Source organism: Gymnoscopelus microlampas, assembly GCF_963454915.1.
Source record: "Gymnoscopelus microlampas genome assembly, chromosome: 21".
Classification (NCBI taxonomy): domain Eukaryota; kingdom Metazoa; phylum Chordata; class Actinopteri; order Myctophiformes; family Myctophidae; genus Gymnoscopelus; species Gymnoscopelus microlampas.
Genome location: NC_139958.1, coordinates 28,410,368 through 28,434,084, shown reverse-complemented (window position 1 = coordinate 28,434,084; position 23,717 = coordinate 28,410,368). Strand labels below are relative to the sequence as shown.

Sequence of the window (23,717 nt, the reverse complement as noted above, 5' to 3'; positions counted from 1 at the left end):
CTGTATTTGTTGAAGGTAAGAGCAGTGAAGCAGACCAGCTATAATGAAGGATGGATTCATAATGGTCCAAGTCTAAGACACAGAATTCTCCAGAACTATTTGTGGTGTTGTGTGCACTCAACAGAATCCAAAGAAACTGTCATTATAGTAATCCGTGTCAAATTCAAATCAAGTGGTGAATTATAACATTTGGCGTTTTTTTTGCGGGTATAATTAGTCATTATCAGTCAATCAGTCGCATGACAATGGACCCACAATGCTGGGATCATGGTAGCCTTAACTCATGCAACAATAACTGCCGTTTCAAATTATTACAAATAATTCCATTTCTATCGATTAGTCACCCCATGGAGACTTGAATTCATGAATATTTTGTAGTTTTTGTCACATCCCCTAAGTCAGTAATTTGATGACCAGCGGACCGGTAGGCAGCAGTTCCGGTAGGAGATACAAAGGAGACTCTTTGTGTCTCCTACCGGAACTGCTGCCGGTCATCAAATGATTGGCTTAGGAATGAGTCAAAAACAAAAAAATATCCATTAATTCAAGTCTCCATGGGGTGACTAATCAATAGGAAAAAAAGTCATTTTGGGGGTGAACTATCCCTTTAAGTCAGTTCTCTTCCACATATCCTCAGCCTTTTGAGGAAACATTGTGGAAAAGGTCAATTAAATTTAAAGTATAACTATGCTAATAATATTGATTTAGTGTAACATAGAGACCCTGACATTTAGACTGAATGTAACTGACATGAAGCCTTTTTAGCTGTCTAGAAATGAGCCATGATATTATAAGTCATGTCAAAATCTAATAATGATAAACTGAGAAAGTAGGTTATTTGCGTACCTTCCCTGAAGGCATACAGAACTAATGAAGAGATGTCTGCAGACGGTGTACACTTTTGAAGCTCTGAGCTCAGTTTTAATTGCAAATATAGACAGTGTGTGTGAGTTATTTGCAGATTATTTCTTGATCTACTGGGTTGCTATGACCAGGAGCATTAGGGGTAGCAGAGAGTAATATGATATGAAGTACAGTAGTTCCTTACTTTATCTTTAGTGCGAGGAATATGAGACAACTTTCTAGTCATTTGGTGACAGTCATTTTGTGAGTGCCTCTGCATACGTTTACCACTTCACCTTTTAACCCATTAAGACCTGAGGCCGCTTCTAAACATTTTCTAAATCCTTTTTTTTTTTTCTAAAACAGTTTTTCGGAAAGAAATGTAAAAAAAAATATTGTCACGATTTTTCAAAAATAGCAGATCTACAAGCTCATAGCGCGGCACTCGGTGCCGCGCTATGAGCTTGTATATCTGCTATTTTTGAATAGCCAATGAAACCTAAAGTGACACAGATGCGTTCCAGGTCTTAATGGGTTAAAACCGCGTCTGTGTCATTTTAGATTTTAGCTACATATATATGTACTTCGTGCCACGCTATGAGCTTGTTGATCTGCTATTTTTTAATAGCCAAAGTATAAAATGTGTGCAAATCTTTGAATATATATGTATTTTTTTTAACTCAAATCTTTGCTTCTGGAGGGGGTAGCTGGAACAAAATATGTGGGGGTCCGCGGCCAAATACTATGTCCTTGACATGGAAAAGTTTGAGAACCACTGATTTTCTTTCCAGAAAACTGTTAGGATTTAGAAGACATTTGTAGAATCAGTCTCAGCCTTAATGGGATAAACCCTATTATACTTAATTGACCACAGTTGTGATATCTATGCTGTTGAACAGCTACATTTGTTATGTCTCTGCTAATGTTGCCGTCACGTCTGGCATTTCAGATCGGTTGGTTTCCTTCAACCTACGTGGACGAGGAAGGGGTCCAGTAAGGCTCAGGTGCTGCCGGATTCTGTCCAATCAGAGCCCATCTTCTATCCACGGCCCACAGAGGAAAGCTATTTGGTTACCCAGGGAAACAACACAAGGATAAAGAAACTTTTTTCTTTGCTGGATTACTCCGTTTTTTGCAGTGAACCTTTCTACCCTGTTTCTCTATCTTTTGAGTATGCAATCAGCTTTTTACTTCTGTTTCTATCTCTTTCTAGGACGCCCCGTTTAATTTCTGTGCGGAAGAAAAAACAAAAACAGAAAAAAAACAGTTCTCGTGGTGCTCTGCCAGCCTCTGTGTGCTCTGGAGAGGTTGCATTGAACAGAGGATGCTATAAGAGCCCTATCACACAACAGAGATGACTGTGGATAGTTTTACATTGATATAGTCTCCCCCATGTTGCAGGTCTATGGGAGGGGGAAATAAATGTACAGTATAGATAATTTATTGAATAGAGATATGATTATTGTGCTGAAGTTAAAGTTGATATTAGTAACAGCAAAGAATCAGATGAAGAAAAGAAAAGAAAGTAAAGACAGACGCTCTGTTTTTTTAAGCTGGGAATTTATTTTTGCCTTATTTGTCATGGCGATGCCTTGTGGGCTGAAACCAGTGGAGGGGAAAGACTGGATTGGGTTGAGTTTGTGTGCACCCATGTGCACATACGTACATACATACGCACTTACTCATGCACGCACGCACGCACGCACGCACGCACGCACGCACTCACTCAGGCACGCACGCACGCACGCACGCACGCACGCACGCACGCACGCACGCACGCACGCACGCACGCACACACACACACACACACACACACACACGCAGACACCTGACCAATGTACAGTTTGGTGCCTTTGAAGAATGGTCATTGTTCACTGAACCTTGACATCAGCCAGTCGAGGACATTGCCATTTCCCAAGTCTCGTCCCATCCCAAGAACACTACTGTACACAACATGTACTGCAGAGCAGAGCAAGGACACCCACTGAACACGAGGGACTTCAGCTCTTTTTCTACAGACCCTATGAAAGAGGATGGTGAAGTCTTTTACTCATCCCAACTGGAGACTGAATGGACTCTCATATAGAATTGCACGGTTGGTGAGAAACCCTTTAAAGGGTTTTGGCCGCAAGTTAACACCAATCAACTACAAAATTCACACCAGTCCTGGCATCACAAGTCTATGGGTGTTTGCAGACGGCTTGATGCAAAAAAAGAAAAGAAAAAGGGAAACGTCATAATAATCCAGAATGACTTCACTCTTTCAAATCGTGGGTGTTTATTGTTTTATTTTGCACAGCCAAATCACCTTGATTATTTGAAGCCAAATCCAAACATGTTTTAATGTCTGCATGGACTTTGAACTTTTGTAATGATTTTGTACCTTGCCTTATTTACAGATTATCAGGTGGTGGGATTTTATGGTATTAAGCATTTGTCATGTCTCAATGGCATTTTGGTGCTGTGTAGGCTGGTGCAACTAAACAGTGATCACAGTGTCACACCTTTTCCATATGAAGGGCAGCATTGTCTGTGTGCTACCAGTAAAATGTGCAGATGGACCCCTAATTGATGTTGGGATTGTTTAGAGGTACGCTGCGTGGTGTTTCCAGTTTTTAGCAGTATTTCGAAGTGCCGTCCGATCTTGTCAGAGTTGTCTTTGGACTGCTTTGCCGCCCTCTCACAGTTTGTATAGCACACAGACAGTGTCCTCATAGAATCACATTGTGAAAGAACATAGTACAAATGAACATAGTCGCTGTCGGACAGAAACGTATCTCAATCTCCATATCTCCATACTTACTATTTTTATGTTTTTTTTTCTTCATTTAGTTTAATGCTATCACGTCATTTTATACTTCGCTGTACGACAGTGTTGTGCAAAAGTAGTCAGAGTAGCCGATCTACGACCTCACAACAGTGCAAGGGGTTATCTTGTTGATCTAGAAAAAATCTTGAAATTCTTCAGAAATGTTCGCCTATAATGAAATGCCCCAAATATGCCAGGCTAGTGGTTAAGTCTGTCTGTGGGTTTTATACACATTTAACCAAAGAAAAGTATAAGAATGTGTGACTAAATAATAACTACATTGATTGGATCCATTGGAACACAGGTTCTTATTTTCCATTTCCTGAAAAGTAACGGTTTGGGACATACAAGGTTTCTGCCCGACAGCGACAACATAGTGGTTCACTGAAAACATAATGTGCAGTCAGGAAGAATTACAGCTATTGTGATGTTTCCTGGTCCTAGTCAAATCAACTGGTGGAGGGGTTAGTTCAGATGTATTTTTCCTGTTACACAAAACCTTATTTGATTTTATTATAAAGATTTTCACTGGGCTTCACTGCTATGTTTGTTTGACCTGCTCATCTGCACATATATCCACTGGTTTCTCTTCATGGCTTCTGTAGGTTTAAGGCAAACACAGATATTTGGAAGAAGGTGGAAGTGCAGAAATCAATTTGCTAATAAAATTGCAAAAATACAGACAACGTACAAGAAACTTTGAATCCGTTGGACAAATTATGACCTGCCAGGGGCAATTTGAAGTTTTTTTTCCCTCTTATATTAAGATTTTCTACACAGCCATAAGTTTCCACTAAAGGGTAAGTTCAGCGGTTTTAGACCTATTGTATATACGTATATTTGACCTGTAGTACTTGGAGCCACAAATTATACTAGCTCCCGACTCAGCTACTACTTACAACTTCTGTTTACTCTCATCTCCCTTGTGGAGCCTACAAATGGCATTTATTTTGTTATTTTGACGCTTGGGAATTCTTGTTAGCAGAAAGAGGCGGAAAATGGGAGTTTGCCGAATTCTACCGACTGATGACTCTGGAGTTAACGTGTGTGTCCAAGTACCACCGGTATATAAGGGGCACATTTAATATAGGTCTTACATGGTCGAACTTACCCTTCATGGGCAAAAGATGGAAACTGAATCTAATCCAAACTGAGAATACGAATGTACAGTCTGCATGAGTTCTCAGCACCTCAGGTATAAGTCACAAATTAAGTTTACCTTCAACAAGAAAAAAAAGAAAAACTGAACTAACCCTTCCTTTTAGCTCTCTCTCTATCTCTCTCACACACATACACACATACGCACGCACGCACGCACACATACACGCACACATACATACTCGCACGCACACGCACACGCACACGTAAGCCACTAGAGCAGGAGAGATACTGTATGGACATTCAGCACATCAGCAGCACTAGCTGATCAGCAAAGACTGAAGACGAAACGGAACGTTGGTATGTCTCAAAACTTTTGACTGTGTGACGTGTGTATTCCAAAGGCCAACCATCCTTCAAATCACAAGTCCAACCACCATGTCAAGGAGAACTCTTGTGAGGAGACCAGTGACAAGCAGCAGGCCTACATGTTGTCTGAACAGGGGAAGAGGGGATTTAGTCGCTGTTTATGTAGTGGACAAAACCCCATTGCATGTGGCTATAGATATTTCGACTCCTGTCATTACATCTTCAGAAAAAAAAGGAAAAGCAAACAAACAAAAAAACATCTAATCGTGTACATTTTTGAATGGTGGAGAATTTCCAAAAATGAGGTCTATCATGAAATAAATATCTCTTTTTGTCTACATTTTAGGTCGTATTGTCCGTTCTTACTGTGGTTTGGGATTGTGTTTCATTGCCAGTCCTGAAAGATTCCACAATCATCAACGACATATGTATCACACTAACCAAAGCTTTAATGGTACAATACTGTGGTACTATAGTATATACATAGGCAGTACATACACAGTAAAATGTCAAGGGTTCATTTAACTCAAAGTGTACAAATGTGACAAATGCAATGTAGCTACTTTACATGGTATATCGCAAAGAACATACTGATGAAGGCCTGAAACACGTTCGTTTGTCTGATTGCTGCTGTGTTAAATTAAATAACGCAAATAACATTTATTTTGTGAGTGCAGACTGTTTAAGTCTGTGAGTCCGTACCCTTCTTACCTTTCCTTAAAACTATTGTCAGTAGCACGCTTTGCTTGGTAGGCCTACTTCAGTCCAATAGTGTTTTAATAACTATCATCAGTCTCTCTTAATGGATCTTAACATTTACCAAACAATTCATTGTTGCCAAATATGAAACTCTCTGCATTAATAACTTGTTGATCTAATTGGATGATATCTTTGTTGTCTAATTTGAAGTCTTTGTATTGTATTGTGGTGTATATTACAGTAAAGGAACATCGAGGGACTTACATAATATTTAATTTGTAAATTACTGCCATAATAATTTCACATTAATTATGTTGTCCATAAGCAAATTTTGTAATAACTGATACTCAAATCTATGTCGGTACAAGCATCTTAGTTTATTATGAAAATTATAAAAAGGGTAAACCATCATTTGTGAGTGACCAAGATATAGCCCTATATAAGATATTGCTGAAAGCAATTAAGTTGAACAAAGCTATGTCATCAAGGCTCTATGCTTCACAGTTTTGAAATTAGGTTTTATTATAGAACTCTGTAATCATATTACCACAGTTAAATATTCACTTTTTAAGGTCAAAAGACTGCTCATATTCTCAAATGTATTCTTCATTCACAGTTCACATGATACTATGGTCACACTGCGTAGCCATACTTGCTGTCATATTTGACAGGAGTGCCAGCAGGGTTGGTGGTAGAGGGAGAACATGTGCGTCCATCATCCAAACCCAGAGACTCTGGGCTGCCCACCTGGTTGTACATCACCCCTTTGTAGTGGCTGGCATTACGGCTGGCCACACGACTGCCAGGGCGGCTCTCAGGAGCTGGGGCATCCTCCCTGAAAGACCAGGACATGCTTGGTTAAGAATAGCAAGAACTTTATTTGTGCTTTTTGTATTAACCCTGCCTGATGGCATCCCTACTTTGGCCATGGAGATACTTTATTTTAATGATAATAATACTGTTAATTTATAATTATTATTTATAAATTGTATACTTTATTAATTATTGTATAATTAATTGTTATTGTTAATACTAATAATAGTATTCATAAGACGGCTCTGGCCAGATAGATCTATCTGATCTATCTATCAATGGCATCAGCATTCAGCAGGTGATTCTGAGATAATCATCCCTGTATCACCCAGTGAGAGATTATGGGAGTACACACAGCTGAGGAAATTACCAGCCGGACCCTGCATGGAAGCCTTGCTCAAGGGCTATTCAGCGGTGATTCATGATTGATGTGATGAATTGGGGAATCGAACTAGGGACCTTCCGGTATCAAGGCCGCCCCTCTAACCACTAGGCCACCGCTGCCACTCGTTTCTCATGCCAATAAAACCCCTTTGAATTGAATTGAATAGGGGTCGGAAAATTCGGAGATTGGACTTTTATTGAAGAAAACACACGCGCGCGCGCACGTGCACACGCACGCGTGCACACATGCGCGCGCACACGCACGCACACACACACACACACACACACACACACACACACACCCACACACACCCACACACACCTGTAGCCCAGAGGGAGAGGCAGAGGGCCCCGGAAACATCTGACCAGGTTAGTGATTATAATAAATATAAAAGTCTTACATACCGACATGAACTGAACACAAATTTACACTGACTTTGACAAGTGACAATAATGGAAATATTTGACCAAACGTTGAGCCGAGAATCGCATCGCTAGTATGTTTGTAATCTAATTATTGGGGGTGAATCACATGTCTATTGTTGGTAAATCATATGAAAGTGAAATATCCCTTTAACAATTCCTATTAGTCATAGGCCGCCGCCTACAGACAGTCTGAGTAACTGCGTCAGGCTTCATTTGTTTAGGTTTGTAGGAAGCAGAGAGGACCTCCCATTTGTGGTAACAAACAGAAGATGGTGTTTGTTTTATATTATAATGTGAGATGAATGGTGAAAATCTGAAAAAAACATTGCCTACATGGTGCTGATGAGTGTTCTGAAACAATTGTGTTTTGTATTTCTGGACGATGCAAATGAAACTACGCATGTAAACATGCCAGATTTAGCTAGAAGCTAATAATTTCCATCCGTAGTCCCACAAAAAAAACACAACATACAATAAACTGTCTACAAATAGATAAATAAAATACCATACTAATTTAAGCCTAACTAACCTAAATACCTAACTACTATAAGGTCTAATACCTAACCAATAGAATATCTAATATTAAATGTATCGATGGTCACATGTTTGAGACATGTTTCCATTGTTTTAGTTGTCTTTTAAAAGTACACAGTCACAGGGTGGGCTTCAAGTTCCCCTAGGTTATTTTTGTTAGTATCCAGTGTCTTATTTTTGTTAGGGTTATTGTAAGTTAGTCATGTCATTTACATTATGTTGTGTCTTGTTTATGTCACGGTGTTAGTACAAAACCAATTGAATTAATCAGCCAGTTACTATAGCACCTACAGTATTGACTGACTTTGACAGAAATAAGTAGTCTAAACCATTGGTTCTCAAAGTGGGGTCCGGGGACCCCCAGGGGTCCTTGGGGGGTACCAGGGGGTCCCCAGCAAAATTAGTTAATAAAGCATCACAATCATTGTAACCCCTTTATCCATACTTTCACTATTCAAAATAGTGGTGTTCACTCTCCATTCCGACATCTCACCACTCCGACTAGTGGCTTCCGCGTGCGGTTAGGGTTAGGGTTAGGGTTAGGTATAGGGTTCGTCAACGTCGGAAAGGCGACATGTCGGAAAGGAGAAATGCACCCCAAAATAGTAGATATACAAGCTCATAGAGTGGCACCGTATGCCACGCTATGAGCTTGTAGATCTGCCATTTTTGAAAAATCGTGTTAATTTAAAATGTATATTTTTTTAAGCAAACATTTGTAACTCAAATATTTTCTTCTTTGGGTCCCTGGAACAACATATTTTGAGATGGGGGGCCCGCGGCCAAATACATATCATTTTGGTGGTCCTTGACATGAAAAAGTTTGAGAACCACTGGTCTAAACCATGGGACTGTTTGAGACAGTTTACTGTAACAAACCCATATACATTGACACATCACATAGACATTTTTGAATTGATTCCCAGCCTGGAGTGTAGGCTAATTTAATTCAAGTGACCATCCCACGAGCCCTTACAATTGTGTTTGTGAGACAGATCGAGTGATATCTTTTTGTGTCTTGCAGGGACCTGCAACATCCTAGCCTGGCTCGCAATTACATTCACCATCTCATGAAAAGAAGAAGGTACGTCCAAATATTGTTTTTTCATGCTTCTGAACCACACAAAGGAGCCACATCCATAGAAGAAGCACCTTTGTTTGCAGGGTACCTCCAAGACACTCGTGTGACATCGATTCTCTTCTCTTATTCGCATGTACTGGCATGACGTCACTGTAGCTGAAAGATTATTGGGCTTAAATGCTTTAAATGAGCATTGTTTCATGTTGTGTAAGCACTACTAAATCTTAATGCTTGAGCAAGGCTCATGAAACGCACTAGTGAGAATACAGTAATGGCATTGCACTTGAACACTTGTGTCCCTGTTCTGGGGAGAACATTCAGTGAAATGGCACTAAATTGGCTATTTTCATCAAAGAGATTTGGTGTTGAGGGAAATGCTAGCGGCCCCCTAGTATAGAGCACTGGGGGACCCCAGTCAATTATTAAATACATAGGGTTTAATTGTTTTTTTAACATGGTCAACTCTAGCTGCTCTGTTTTGTATCTTTCCTGTTGACACGCATCTGTGTTTGCAGGTGTTGCTGATGCTTAAACACTGACGTATCAGAGCATGTTTGGCGTGCAGGCACCTGTCTGCTTCTGGTGAAATCTTTGTGGTAGACATTAGACGCTTGCTATTTTGGTTGCTTCCCATGAGCCTGGTGCTCAGTGTGAGATCATCACTGATCAGAAAGAGGATTTCCATGAAATGGAAAAGTCCATTCAACCTGTCATGTTGCTTGCTTGGCACTGGAAAAGACTAAATTACTATCATCATAACTTGCCTATAGCTGGATAGTTTCCAGTGGTGGAAAGTAACTAAGTACATGTAGTCAAGGACTGTACTTAAGTACAATTTGAGGTACTTTTACTTCACTGGAGAATTTCCAAATGTCAGTACTTTACTTCTACTCCACTACATCTCAGAGACAAGTATTGTACTTGTGCTCCATTACAATTATGTTAAAACTTTAGTTACGAGTTACTGTACATTGTAGATTTTGATTATTATTACAAAACATACATTCACCACTTAATACCTTTTTAAACTTTGGCTATTTGAAAATAGCCAATCTTCAAGCTCACGTGACTTTGTAGATCTGCTATTTTCAAAATATTTTAATGCATTTTAGACATAACAATAATAACTTGTGAAACAGGACATTCTGCGTAATGAGTACTTATCATTTTGGTACTTTAAGTATATTTTGATGCCTATACTTTTGTACTTTTACTCAATTCAATTTTGATTACCGGATATTTACTTGTAACAGAGTGTTTCTACATGGCAGTATTGATAAAAAATAACAACATTTGAGTACTTTTTCCACCACTGATATAGTTTCCAATAAATCTCTGCGGCTACTCTCCCTCAGAAGGGTGTGAAATTAATCTTCATGCTGCTCCCGACAGCACCCAGTCTTCCTTTGTCAACATTGCCTGCAGCCCACACTTGCAACTAGCCACTTTCTACATTCTATATTCAAGCCACACACTCTACAGCTGGCTTCTTCCCCAGCAACTCTGGCCAGGATCCGTTCATCCATTGCCTAAATTAGGTCTGATTTATACTTTGTTGTACGACAGTGTTGCACGTTGGAAATAGCCCACTTCTTGTAGATCTGCTATTTTTGACTAAGTTTAAAGGCGAGGTATATGGTCCTTTCACAACTCTGTGTGTGTGTGTGTGTGTGTGTGTGTGTGTGTGTGTGTGTGTGTGTGTGTGTGTGTGTTTAATTCCCCCCAACATAAATATTTATGTATGGTGGATTGTTACCACAAATAAAAGCCTCAACCTGACAAAATAGTTTTGATGCAAAATACTCGCAGGTGATTTTGCTATTGTTTTATTCGACCCGCCTCTGGTGTGTAAAGACTTTAAATCAGGCTTATCAAAAACAACTTTGCACCAAATTGGCTCTGAGGTATTTCACCTCCCACGGCAGTGGGTGGGTTCCACACCATTGCTTCTAATTACTTGAACTTTACTAAATTGCTCGGGCTGAAGTGTATGAAAAGAGACCTCATCATCTGTGCAACCATGTTCCTTGGGGCAGGTGTACACTACAGTCATTCATGTTAAATCAGATCAGCCCAAAATTAAGTATTGATTATCGTTTAGGCATATTTGTAAAAGAGTTTATTCCGATCCCACTCCTGCTCCTAGTGTAGTTAGGTTGGGTTAAATGTAGAGGACACATTTCACATGCTATATGCAAATGTACCCCCTTTTCCTTTCCCCTGAATTATCAGGCCAACAGACTATTATTATCCTGCAGTATTTCCTGTTTTCTTTTTTTCAATAACTGGGCCAGCAATTGCACATTATGTCATTCAGAGTCCAAACGTATGACTGTCAATAATGCGTTTGGTTTGAGCTCCTCTTCATATCTCCCAAGATTGGAGAAATTGCTCATTGTCAATAGATGTATCCACAGCAGATCTGTTATAGTAAACACAACAATCCTAAGACATGATTTATTTGTTCTCTCGGTTTGTTATGGCTTTGTGAAATCAAAAATGCTTATTTGCCATAGACTTGCTGCACTCTTCCTCAAAGCTGTAGCAGTACTTGTGGCTAATAGGATGCTTCTTCGCAGTTGGCACGACCCTTTCAGCAAGCATCAGTTCACAAAAATGACATATTTTCAACCGGTGTCAAGCAACGGTTTTAACTAAGTTTACGAAGGTGGTGTCGCTACTCAGGCTTCGTCCACACGTACACGGGTATTTTCATAAACGCAGATATTTCGTTTTCGTTTTTGAAAACCTCCGCGTCTACACGGCCCTGTTTAAAAAAATCTCTCTGTCCACACGACAACGGCTAAACGTTAACGGCTAAATGCAAAAACTCCGTTTACCGTGTCCACACGGGAACACATAGCCGGAGTTTTTAAAAATCTACACTGTGGCAGGAGTTTTCCAAAAGATGCGTTTACATGGAGCAAAAACGCGTTTGCGTGTGGACGAACCCCCCAAAACGCATATAAAAAGCTACGTTTATGAAAATACCCGTGTACGTGTGGACGAAGCCTCAGCCATTGAGAAAGTTAGACCCTGTTGTCAGTAAGGACGCCTACTGGTTGACAATGTCAATAAAGGTATTTGAAGCAGATGGCAGTGGCACACCTGATTGGAAATTTTTATCATTGTTATTGTAGTTCGGAGATCTCTGCAATTACCTCTCTGAGTTAGACTGCTGGGCTAACATGTTAAGCCATTTCAAGATGCCCTGTCTGTGTTGTTAAATTATCCATAATTTTGTAGTTTATTACTTTGTTTGCCATAGCTCTATCTATGCACAGATGAATGTAATCCTTTCCACCGAGTGTTTTGCAAGCTTGTTTTAAATTTGCGTGAGGAAGACCATGAAGGACGAATCCTTTCTGCCCACATATAATTGTGAAATCACATGGCTCAATGCATGGTTTAATTTGAATGGAAGGTTCAGAAAGTTGGTACCTCTGGCAGCAAGTCGATTTCAGCGGTTCACTGCTCATTTCCGTGACACAATTGAACACAGTGGAGTATTCTATGGCAGGCACTAGGTTTTGTTCTTAATTACATGCAAGAGGATGCTAATATTGTTGTTGGTATGTCACCTGACAATGTTTGTAGTTAATATCTAAAGTTTAATCTTGATTGACTTCATTTAAAAAACTAGACCTGTGCCCGTCGGGCACCGGCCTTCTCTGGAATGATGCAAGTTGGGAATGCATGCCCCACCCTGTTATGCAATACCCATTGTACCCGTCAGAGTACCCGCTGTACCCGTCTGTCTGTGACCCTTTAATACCCATATATGGAGATCTCTATATCTGTCTGTCCTTGCCCCCTGACTGTGGAAAGTAGACTGACTAAGTAATCAAATGGCAGATGTGGGGAAGTGGACAGTTGTGGGAAATTTGCCAAATCAAGCTTAGGCTGGGGTTGCCATGGCAATCAACTGGCTCATTTGGGCCGTGGCCAGAGCCTGTTCTGGCAGTTCTAGACAACCGCCTATCCGGCCGACTTGACGCCGGGCACGGCACTCCCTCGGGTCGTCTGTGACGTGTGTGGCGAATTTGAAGTCGGGCGGTTGAGCGGTTCTCGAGATACGTGGATTACAGACATACATCCGTCTGAACAGAGATTGTGTGCATTTATTGAACGATATGTTGTAACGAGGGAGTTTGTGTAAGTGTCTGAGTATTCAGTAAAAGAATATCTACTGTAAATAATTCATGTTCTACAACATGATCATTAATTTGTCGGGAACAAATCACCACAGGGTCAAATGTATCCCTGTTCTAAAACTGCTTCCACAGCAAATTGTACAGAACAAATAAAGAGACCAGACAGAGAGACATGCCCAAGAACATCTTGGCAGAATGGCACGAGGGGAGATTTCCTGTCAGGCAAGTGGTGAAGATTCCAAGATTTGTTATGTGATGCTCTCCAGACGTTGCAAAGCAAAGCCAACAGTAGCGACAGCACACAGTCTCACATGCCGTAGCAACCAAATATGAAGAAAAGGCACTCAAAGAAAAACCATGAGGCGATCAAACTTTGAGCAAGCTTTGTCTTCTGCAGGCGTTCATCTAATAATAATCTTACAATAAATGCACGAAATCTATGTACATCTGTCCGTCTGTAGTTAACGTATCTTAACGTGGATTGTGTTTGGACAAATATATAAGGACATGCATGCAATATGCCCCTATTGACATGCCTGACTCGATGCCAGTGCAAATCAGTGTTAGGCAACGGGGGTGGGGGGAGAGAGAATTGTTTGCAGACTGCCATTATGCAGCCATTCTTTAAACGAAGGTCACTGTTTTGTCTCAGTAGCTATTTTTGAAGGCTGAGTTTTGTCCATGTTTGACATGAGTTCTGTCTAATCTTCCTGAACTCTGCGACCTCAGAGGCCTTATGCAGAGAGGTCGACTGTGGTCTGATGTCATATGAGCCCTCCTTGCCTTAAGCTGTGCGGCTTGATCAATGCTGTAAAACCCCTAGGGAGGGTATAGTCAGGGTACAGCTTTAACTTGTGTTGATTGGTCAACATCAGCCCTAGCGATATATGGCAGCTGTACAATTGGCACAAGCTCATTGCCCAAGTAAAATAATGGCTGTGTCTGTGATAGATATATAATGCATGAGATTCATATTTTTGATTTTACAACTGTGTACATAGTGACAGCCTTCTTAACCTTTTAAACACTCAAGAAGTATTGCATTTGATTTAGGCCTACTGCAAGACAAGAGCCTTGGAAGTACTGTATGTTCAGAGGAATGTATGGTTAGACACATAAATTACCCAAGGTTGTTGGGTACTGGGGTATTTGTGCGTTAAGCATCACATTCACTTCCTATTTTCAACTAGTTGTACACACAGGTTCTGAGAGTTCTTGGCAAGGTGCGATTTCCCCTGAAACCTGTGAGAAGGGAACAAGTGCTGACCTTCACTAAACTCTCCCGATACACAGCAGCAATGTACGTCCTGCTGCCTCTATAGTCTAGTCTGCTATTTGTTGTACACGTTGTAGAACAGCACTTACTGGATCTCATTGGACGCTTCCTTCTCGTAGCGGGGCCTCCTTTCGCGAAGCTTGAAGATCAGAAGCCAGATGAACAACAGCGCAAGGATAAGGAGGAGCAGACAACCCACCACTGTGCCAACGATCACCCCTGCTCTGTTGGGAGCTGAAAGAAATGTGGATAACAAAGAATCAGACAATCAGTCTCTAAATCCTGTGTTACCCTAGTTTTGTGCGGGGAGCTTGCGCAGAGTATAGCTGACTCGTGAGCATTTAATGCTATTTTTTGCACATAACACCGGTGTGGAACTTAGTATAAATCGGGGAAATAGGTGAACCGATGTTAAGCGCAGACAGTGGTGTGGTGGATGGGGTGTGGCGACAAACTTTAAATATTTTCCATGCGGTAGAAAGGTACCCACAGCACGTGGATTTAATTATGACCAATCAAATATAATTGCCTTTAAGAGCCGTGCATTGTCTGTACTGGCAATGGCAGAAAAGCCTTGGGAATGTAATTTCCCCCAAGAGCAAAGTGATGTCCTTGTGCAGGAAGTGCAGAGTCATCAACAACAATTCTACAGCACCTCAAACAGGCCACCAAGAGCATATGATGGGAAATTATCTTAGGAGGAAATAACAAAAGCAGTCTGGCACTGGTCTTATGAAAAGTGTTTATCAGTGTAAAGCCAGGTTCACAAGCCTTATTCATATTCTGCAAATAAACTTGCACTGATGGGGACACACAAACAATGACTCCTGGGTGGACATCAACTCACAGTCAGCAGAAGTAATGTTTTGTGTCCATGTGTGTACTCGGGCTGAGCAATGCCCCTTTTGTGCCCATATATGGAGATGACTGATTTGTTTGCGCCTGATGCCATGACGACACATTGAGGTTAGACAACACACTCCTTATTTGGGCGTAGCTGCATTGGGAACCCCTTATATGGTTATGGCTGAGTCATAGTGACATGAGTGTGACGTCAGAGGTCCCCTAGCCTCGGAAACCCATGGCTTTTTTTAGAGGTCCCCTGGCCGGCTGGTCCTCCCTTAAAGGGATATTTCACTTTCAAACATGTTTGAAAGTACTTCAAACATATGTTTGAAGTACTTTCAAACATGTTTGAAAGTTAAATGTCCCTTTTAAGCCAACTTTAATATAGGATTTAGTTTTAGACCCGTGCATGAGGCTTGAGGCAATCGCGAACACCAATACTAATGTTCATTCCCCCACTGGGAGGATGGTGAATTTGACACAGTACAATGACAAAGAATGGAAGCAAAAGGTGAACATTTATAAGCTGTGTGTGCGTGCGCATTCGTGCACTGAGCCTTGTGTGCATGAGGGAATGAGTGTTATGCAGATGAGTGCGCTCTGCGTGTGGGGGAATGTGCTTACGTTTGTCTGCTCTCAGATTGATCCTGCAGCTTTCTTTTCCCACAGCGTTGGTGACTTCACAAAGGTAGATCCCAGAGAAGGTGTGTGAATGGTTGCTGATGATCAGCTCCCCAGTATCGCTATCTGAACATAGAACATAGACACGCGTGTGCCCTAAGATTAGTGTTTTCACATGCATGTACATTACATGAAGAATGGAGACTTATAATGTTGTTTCTCTCTACCACACAAAAACACATGCACGCAGGATACACACTGGTGCGCAAGCTGACACACACACACACACACACACACACACACACACACACACACACACACACACACACACACACACACACACACACACACACACACACACACACACACACACACACACACACACACACACACACACACACACACAATGACACAATGCAGTAGCACACTACAAGCAGTAGAGGGCAGACTTACTCTGTGTGAACAAAGTAGGCAAGGGGCCACCTCTCTCCCTGTTCCACATGTATTTCAAAGGAGGAGAGCCATTTGCAGACTTGCAATGCAAGGAGACAGCCTCTCCCACCAACCCTGTTCCCTCCTTCCAGCACTTGGGCACCGAGGGCTTTGCTGAAATGATATAAAATGAATGTATCATTGCACACAGCTCCCATATCGGAGGTTTAGTGCATTTGTTTCCCCCAACAGGATGAAATGGAAGCAGACACATCAATTCAGACTTTAATAACTCAGTGCAGCATATTTCTGTGAACACTTGCAAACACTTGCTACTTTCGTAATTCCGCAATCACCAAAAGGAACGCCACGAAAATGAAACTGCAGAGCTCAAGTAAAACGCACGTCATTAGTTGTGTATGCACACAGTCATATACTGTACATTTAATTATGATGACTTAAAGCTGCAATCTATTCACTTTTTTTGTGAAGAATGTTTGACCAATCTAGGTAGAGTAGGTAGAGTTAAAACAAAATAACCAACACAACTGCTGTGGTTGGCGTTGGTCTCCCTGCTTTTTTATTGAGAAATGCATGGTCGAGTAGGACCACTACTGGTTGACGTGGTATTGCATGAAACTCAAAATGGCAAATTATACTCTGTCCAAACAGGGTTGAAGCTCAGCAGTTGAAATGTTGGCGCTCTTGCTGGTTGACCCGGGTTCAAATCCTGGTTAGGACATGACAGATTGCAGCTTTAAAAATGATAGAATGGGTTAGAATAAAAAGGAAGTGGTATTAATCATGAAAAGAGTTCAGAGTTATATTCCTTGGTGTAATTTAACCCATGAACCGAGGGTTGTTGTGGCCATCATTATAGTGTAGCTACAGTAGCTGCCCAGCAGAGAGGAGCCATATCACATCATTAAAACTATAGAAATGTGTTCTTCTCTATCTTAACTTGTTCAAATGGGAGTTGTTGTGAAAGTGGTGGTTGGTTATATAACTTGGTTTCCAAGTTATTTCACGGGTGATTTCAAGGCTGCTATCTGTCATTGAAGGTGTGAATAAGACTTGTATGGGCCTGGCCATGTATTGATATGTAAAAATGTCAGTTAAGATCAGCACAGCAGCTCAAAACAGGCACGCTCCCAGTTTCTATCATGGGGAAGGTGGTTTCAGTCCGAAATACACTCAAACATTGCAATTGTTGTAGCGAGTCTAGCACAACTTTTTGGGTCGAATGTGACACACTAGAATTTTTGTTGAAAGGTAGGGTGCGTAACTTATGCCCTATTCTCAACCTTAACCTCAACTCCAACCCCAATCCAACCCTAAACCGACTAGCATGAAAACAAAACGCACATGCGCCAATTCTGGTGTAAAAGGGGTATAATGTTATTCCTTCACGTAGGCTATTCGCTCAGTATTAAGGATAATTATTTCCTCTCAATCAGAACAGTACCATCAGCTACACACTATTTGGTGCGATTGGAGTATAGACTGTAAATGAAAATAGGTTTGGAGCAACTTCAAGGCGACGTCACCCAACACCCAACAGTCTGTCTCGAGAGACTAGGCAGGACAAGACAGCTTGGTGTATTTGGCCTTTAAAATAAACATATCTTTGTGTGTGGGTTGAGCAAGCAAACACAATCAAACAAACACACAGGTATTTTCTCTTACAATCTGTTAAGCTGTCAAGTGCATTAGACCGCTTGAACTTCCAACATACAAAATGTGAAGAAAGAAAGCTGCACAGTATTTCTTCAAGAAGCCTCTCTTTCCCCGTTAACTGCAATTTCACAGTTGCAGGTTCACACTTTGAACAAACAAGCTTTCTTTCAATGTATTTCTATAGATGTTAAGAACAGGTCAATATATATATTTGTACAGTCGCTGCTTTTAAACAGGCAGCCTAAACCTGTAACCGTTTGACCATTGTTGGCAGGGTTAGACAAAGTGCATTTCCAGTGTGTTAAATTAGCACAGCTGAAAGACCCAGCCAGGAACTATCTTGACAAACTGTTTAGAAGGAAAGTTTTTGGCTCAGGCTCTGACATCTTGGAATGTGGATAATGTGGGAAATCCGTAAAACTCATATTCTATTTTGGTATAAATTCATTGAGATAGTTAAGGTCATTGCAGATTGATTTACTTTTAAAGGAGCACTTCACCCATTTTCAACCTTATCTTCATTCAATTGGTCCTCACTAGTGCTCTTTATAAGACGGCACAATTTTCATCTACTCTTGTGTCTCACTGGTGGGCTGTGGACAGTTCAGAAACCTGCCTAGTAGCCTACCAATGATGTCATCGATGGGTTTTCCAAGCCTATGGAAACTACTGCCTTTCTCTTATCCCCCTGATCCGAGCGATGTAACGGCCCTATGTGGTTAAATAATTCTACTCCGAGTCAGAAACAACATAGTTGTAACATAGGCCAGTCTGGCCACCAACTCCACATCTTGTAATTGAGCTCATTTTGCAGCAATCAATACAACGGCCCACAACATCCTCACTGACACTGCACTGACTCAAGAGATTCACGATGACTAACTTTTAGAAAGACGGTGTTGTTTTGGTCTCTTTATATCCTCCATTTAATAGATGCAATCCCCCCTCCTCTGCTACACAAATAACAATGCGCTCTTAACTCAGCCTACAGCTGGCTAATGTGTGATGAATTCATCATACTGCTTTTGGCTGAACAAGAATAAATGTGAGATTGTACACTTTGGCTATGCTGATTCTAATCATCTCATCCTGGGTAGAGTTTTTGATCTTCATCTGAATGTAAAAGCACTAAAAATATATGCTGGAACCAATCAGATCTCGGAAGAAATCCGAGATCATGGGTTCATTAGGGCTCGGGTCTGTCATTTTGGACGGTGAAAAGGTCTACTCTGTTGCAGAGTAGTTGTCTGGCGAGACTAATAGCACACAATAAATAAAACATAAAAAGTGCACCTTTGAAGCCTGAGTAGGACGAATCAAATGATTTGGTTCTGTTTTCCTTTAAATACATAACACAGAAAGGGTCATGTTCTCCAGTTCTGTAATGACTCCTATAGAAGCACAATCACATGCATTGAGGACTGATATCTACTCTAATAGAGCCTCACCTCTTACATGTTATGAGAGCAGCATAAATGTGTAGAATATCTTTTGTTACTTTTAAGGGTAGGGCTGGCAATTTATTCCAGGTTCCTTTAAAAAATATATGGGTTTGTTGGCCCAGCTAGGCCTCTCTCACACACCTAAACCTGGGTAATGTAAGTAGAGTTTGACATAAATAATGGAGCTTATAGTGACATGCGCTAACCCAAGGTTGTAACCCAATGCCCAGTCTTACCCATTACGACCAGTGACACCTTGCGCATGTCCACGCCAGGTGATTTCTTGACTTTACACTGGTAAGTTGAACTATGGGCAGGCGTCAGCAGAGCAATTGAGAGCGACGCGTCGCCCATGGAGGGGTCGCCCGCAGCAAAGTCAAGGCCCCTCGCCAGCTCATGGTTGGCATGGACGTATTTAGTTCCACCAGTATACGATATGAGCTAGAACAAAAAAAGAGTATTGAGTAAATGTGCAACAGTTCATCGAACTAATGAATTTAATTGACTTTCAAATATACTAATTATAAGATGGCTAAGAATAATTGCTAAACCACCTGAGAAAACACCTTAAATTTCCGCTGCTTAGAAAGGCAAAATGGAGGAAATAACTAATTAGCAGCGTATCCACAATTCAATTCCCCAGCAGTGAGTTTAGTTTGTGTCTGGTAAAGGCAATCACGCATTAGATTGATCTTCTTTGCGGGAACTAAAAACTCAGAATGAAGCAAGCCTTTTAAATGAATTCCTATTGTTGTCATTGTCATTAATAATTTGAGAGCACAACCACAACAGCTAAGTTGGCACTAGATAGTTGGCACTTGGGCTACAATCCCAATCTCCCTGCCGTGATTCATAGTGATTATACCATGTCTACGGGCGTTTAAGACACTCAACTCAATACCACAGCAATTGTTACATTTATTCCAAATTGCCATCATGGCTTTAACAAGTTCTTAACTTGTCTTTTCACAACAAGTTTCATTTAATCTCATCTGATTTCAGCTCATCTCACCTCATCTCTGTCACTTTTAGCAGCCCAAGCAAAATGGAGTTTGATGTTATCGCATACACAGGGCACATTCTATATAGTATACACTAACAAAAACAAAATGACTGCAAGGAAGCTGTGTATGCGCCATTCTTACTGTCTTACCAGCTGGTCTTTCTTGGTTGTGTCTGGGCTGACCACAGACCACTCTATATCCAGCTCTCCAGTGTCAATAGTGCTTGGTGTGTAGGTGCAGCCCAGAGTCACACTCTCTCCCTCAGCCTTCTGCACTGTCTGGGGGCCTGTTGAGGTCAGCTGCATCCCTCTTGTACATCCAAGCTCTGTGTGGAGAGGATCAGGATGTACTTCAGTGCAGTGTTGATTTCATCGACTAAAACTGTGACGAAAAATGTTCGTTGACTACCTTTTTTCACTGCTGAAAACTAAATAAAAACAAATCTATGATGTCTAAAACTAAGACTAAATATCGCATTGTGAACTTGTCGATCGGCTATTCTCAGCAAAAGCTTTCCCCACAATAACAGAACAGAAAAGATATTGAGCCCTGAGGGACTCCGGTTACCCATATGGGGTTTAAGTCATTAAAACTATCATAAAACCAGAAACAAATGAAGTATGAGAGCTATATTGTGAGCTATGGAGCTCATTCTACTATGAAAAGGTCACCTAGAGGGGAAGAAGTCCCCTGGCTTGAACCCTAGGGCAGTGGTTCTTAAACATTGTCATGACAAGGACCCCAAAATTGATACATGGCCACAAATGTCAACTTCCTGTTGATCTGCGGATCCAGTCTAGGTTTTCTTCCTAATGAAAATAGCTAAATTAGCAGTTTTGATCAAAAAGAAAAAAGAAAAAAAAAAAGAATTACAGGGTTTGGTAAGGTTCTATAGTGTCAGCTTTGTTTGCGTTTGTTTACGGGCTAAAAGAGAGCCTCCAGAGCCTCTTCACTCTTCACTGTACAATGGTAGTTATTTGGGAGCATATTTTGAATGATCAATTCCTAATCAATGGAGCAATTATTTAAAAAAAATGTCTTGCCCACCTTAGGAGTTACATAATGGCAAGGTAACTACTAACTACACAATCCAAACCTCTACCAAAAGTATTTAAAAATATTCTATGTACAAGCGTGCGACGCGTTGTGACCTTGTAGTTTGGCTACTTTTGAATTGCCAAAATATTAAATAGGGCTTGAGTGTTTTTTGCTTCGGATCCCCTGGAACCCCCTTAAGGACTCCTGGAGGTCCCCGGTCCACACTTTGAGAACCACTGCCCTATAATTGTCTTGGGGCAAATGCACAGAGCCCCACTGGAGCGACAGCGATTTCCATGGCAACACTTGGGATGAGTCAGAGGCCTTCTATTCAGCAGTTTACATAAAAATATTAATACCTTGATATAGTTTTATTGTATTTTCATGAAAGCCAGACAGACAATCTTTTTACTTTCTCTTTGTCTTTGAAGCGTTGCTTCTGTTAGAACAGTATGCAGTTCCTTTGTCAAGTATGAAATGATTCTAAATAGATTCATAAAAGCAATGCAGAAATGTAGGGAGGTCCATAAAATGAAACAAACTTTACACTGGTACACTCTGGTTCTTATTCTTATAGGATATCGTATTTCTAACCATTATGGACTGCATTTATATAGCGCCAAATTTCTAGTCAGCTGCTGTACTACGGCATAGACTCAATTGAGTGTGAATGTGAAGTACACTGTAATGCACTTTAAAGTGCATTACAGTGTACTTCACACACGCATTCACATGATGGCGGAGGAAACTGTGCAAGGCGCACCAACCTGCTAACTGGGAGCAGTTTAGCCAGAGCTTTACTTAGTTGCGTAAGGGTGTCGCACACTGAAAACAGCCGAACTATAAGCTCACAATGCTTTCTGGTGCAACTAAGGATAACGCAGGCTTTAGGGTTCAGTGTCTTTGCTCAATGAAAACAAACAGTGTTAACACAAACAGTATTAAAACATTAACACAAACAGTAATAAACAAACAGTATTAAAACAAACAGTCTCATCGCTCACATGGTGTCAAATAAAGTGTGTGTGTGTGAAGATTCTTACCTGTACTTAAGATACTTGCTACACATACTAGGACAGACAAACGGGGCAGCCAGCTGTAAAATAACAAAACACAATGTCAAATAGCTTATAAAATACTGGACCTATTTGAGACACACAGTATGAGCATAGTTGAAAGTAAATGAATTGGAATGTCCAGTCAATAACAAACTAATTATAAAATGCACTACAGGCCGACATCCACGAATGTGTATACAGCATATTCTCATTAAATGCACTGCATATACACACAATTATTTGGAATCATCATTGTCTACTTGTTAACTACGAATTACTGTCAGAGAATGTAGTTAAGCTTTTACAGTATACTTGCTTGCATACAGCAGAGAAGAGCAGATTCTACATTATTTAAACCACCACTTAAACCCTATACTCTATACTTAACCAGAGCCCCCCAGGAGACTACTCCTTTTTTTCCGTCAACACCAAATCTAAAAACGTAGACGATCTAACAGAGCTTGTTGATTGACTATTTTTGCCGAATGTTTGCCCCAGAATATAGGGACGCTAGGATTCATGTGAGCTGAGAAAGGCAAGCTCAATAACAGAAACGGAAATAAATAAATAAATACCTGCATGAAGGCCATACATGCAGAAGTCTGGCCATGGAGAACAGGGGATCTAGTGCTGCGTGGTGTTGCTAGGCGCTCTTGCTCTCATTACAGTGAGCTTGTCTCTCCGTTGCAGTCCTCACTCACGTAAACCCATCCCATTGGATGTGTGTTACACCTGTTCAAGTGTTTCCTCGAGGGACAAACCACTATTGTTGTTCAACAGTTTCAAATAGCCCCAGGTTACTGCCGGGTCCACTACTGAACAACCACTACTGCTACTTCTACCACTGATGCAAATGAAACAAGGGGAAACGTAAACAAGTTACAAGAAATCCTCCTACGTGTGAGGTGATTATAATAATGATACCAGGCTGTCCTTTGATAAACGAGTAAAACGGGTGGAACACCAGTGGGATGGGCTTATGCGGATCAGGAGGCAGGATGCAAGGCTAATTTATTTGTATAGGACAATTCAACAACAAGGCAATTCAAAGTGTTGATTGCCTTGTTGTTCACACTGAGAACTATAACTATTGTATATTGTTCACCATTGTAT

The 23,717-nt window shown here is 40.9% G+C and overlaps 2 protein-coding genes across 6 annotated transcripts in view; one reads left to right on the top strand and one right to left on the bottom strand.

The window, feature by feature from the left end:
* The window catches only part of vav2 (vav 2 guanine nucleotide exchange factor), a 259,771-nt gene extending 254,322 nt beyond the window's left edge, over positions 1 to 5,449 (top strand). For all 5 annotated transcript variants that reach the window (XM_084046572.1, XM_084046570.1, XM_084046573.1 and 2 more), the window contains one exon: positions 1,793 to 5,449. In XM_084046572.1, coding sequence (XP_083902698.1) covers positions 1,793 to 1,840 — 48 coding nt within the window. In that variant the 3' untranslated portion in view covers positions 1,841 to 5,449. The remainder of the gene's footprint in view (positions 1 to 1,792) is intronic.
* A 725-nt stretch (positions 5,450 to 6,174) lies between these two features.
* vsig8a (V-set and immunoglobulin domain containing 8a) lies at positions 6,175 to 23,487 on the bottom strand. The gene is made up of 8 exons (XM_084046209.1): positions 23,180 to 23,487; positions 22,590 to 22,642; positions 20,658 to 20,833; positions 19,741 to 19,945; positions 16,407 to 16,559; positions 15,957 to 16,079; positions 14,576 to 14,720; positions 6,175 to 6,653 (listed from the first exon to the last, which is right to left on the bottom strand). Exons 1-8 carry the CDS (start codon positions 23,212 to 23,214, stop codon positions 6,452 to 6,454), a joined length of 1,092 nt encoding a protein of 363 aa, XP_083902335.1. The 5' UTR covers positions 23,215 to 23,487; the 3' UTR covers positions 6,175 to 6,451.
* Between the last annotated feature and the right edge of the window lie 230 nt (positions 23,488 to 23,717).

Bases quoted from the DNA above. Each gene is read 5' to 3' on its own strand.
- vsig8a (XM_084046209.1), bottom strand. From the start codon at position 23,214: ATGGCCAGACTTCTGCATGTATGGCCTTCATGCAG. The intron at 19,946-20,657 runs GTAAGACAGTAA...TTTTTGTTCTAG, and splicing joins CAACCAAGAAAGACCAGCTG to CTCATATCGTATACTGGTGG. The intron at 16,560-19,740 runs GTAAGACTGGGC...ATATCATTTCAG, and splicing joins GGTGTCACTGGTCGTAATGG to CAAAGCCCTCGGTGCCCAAG.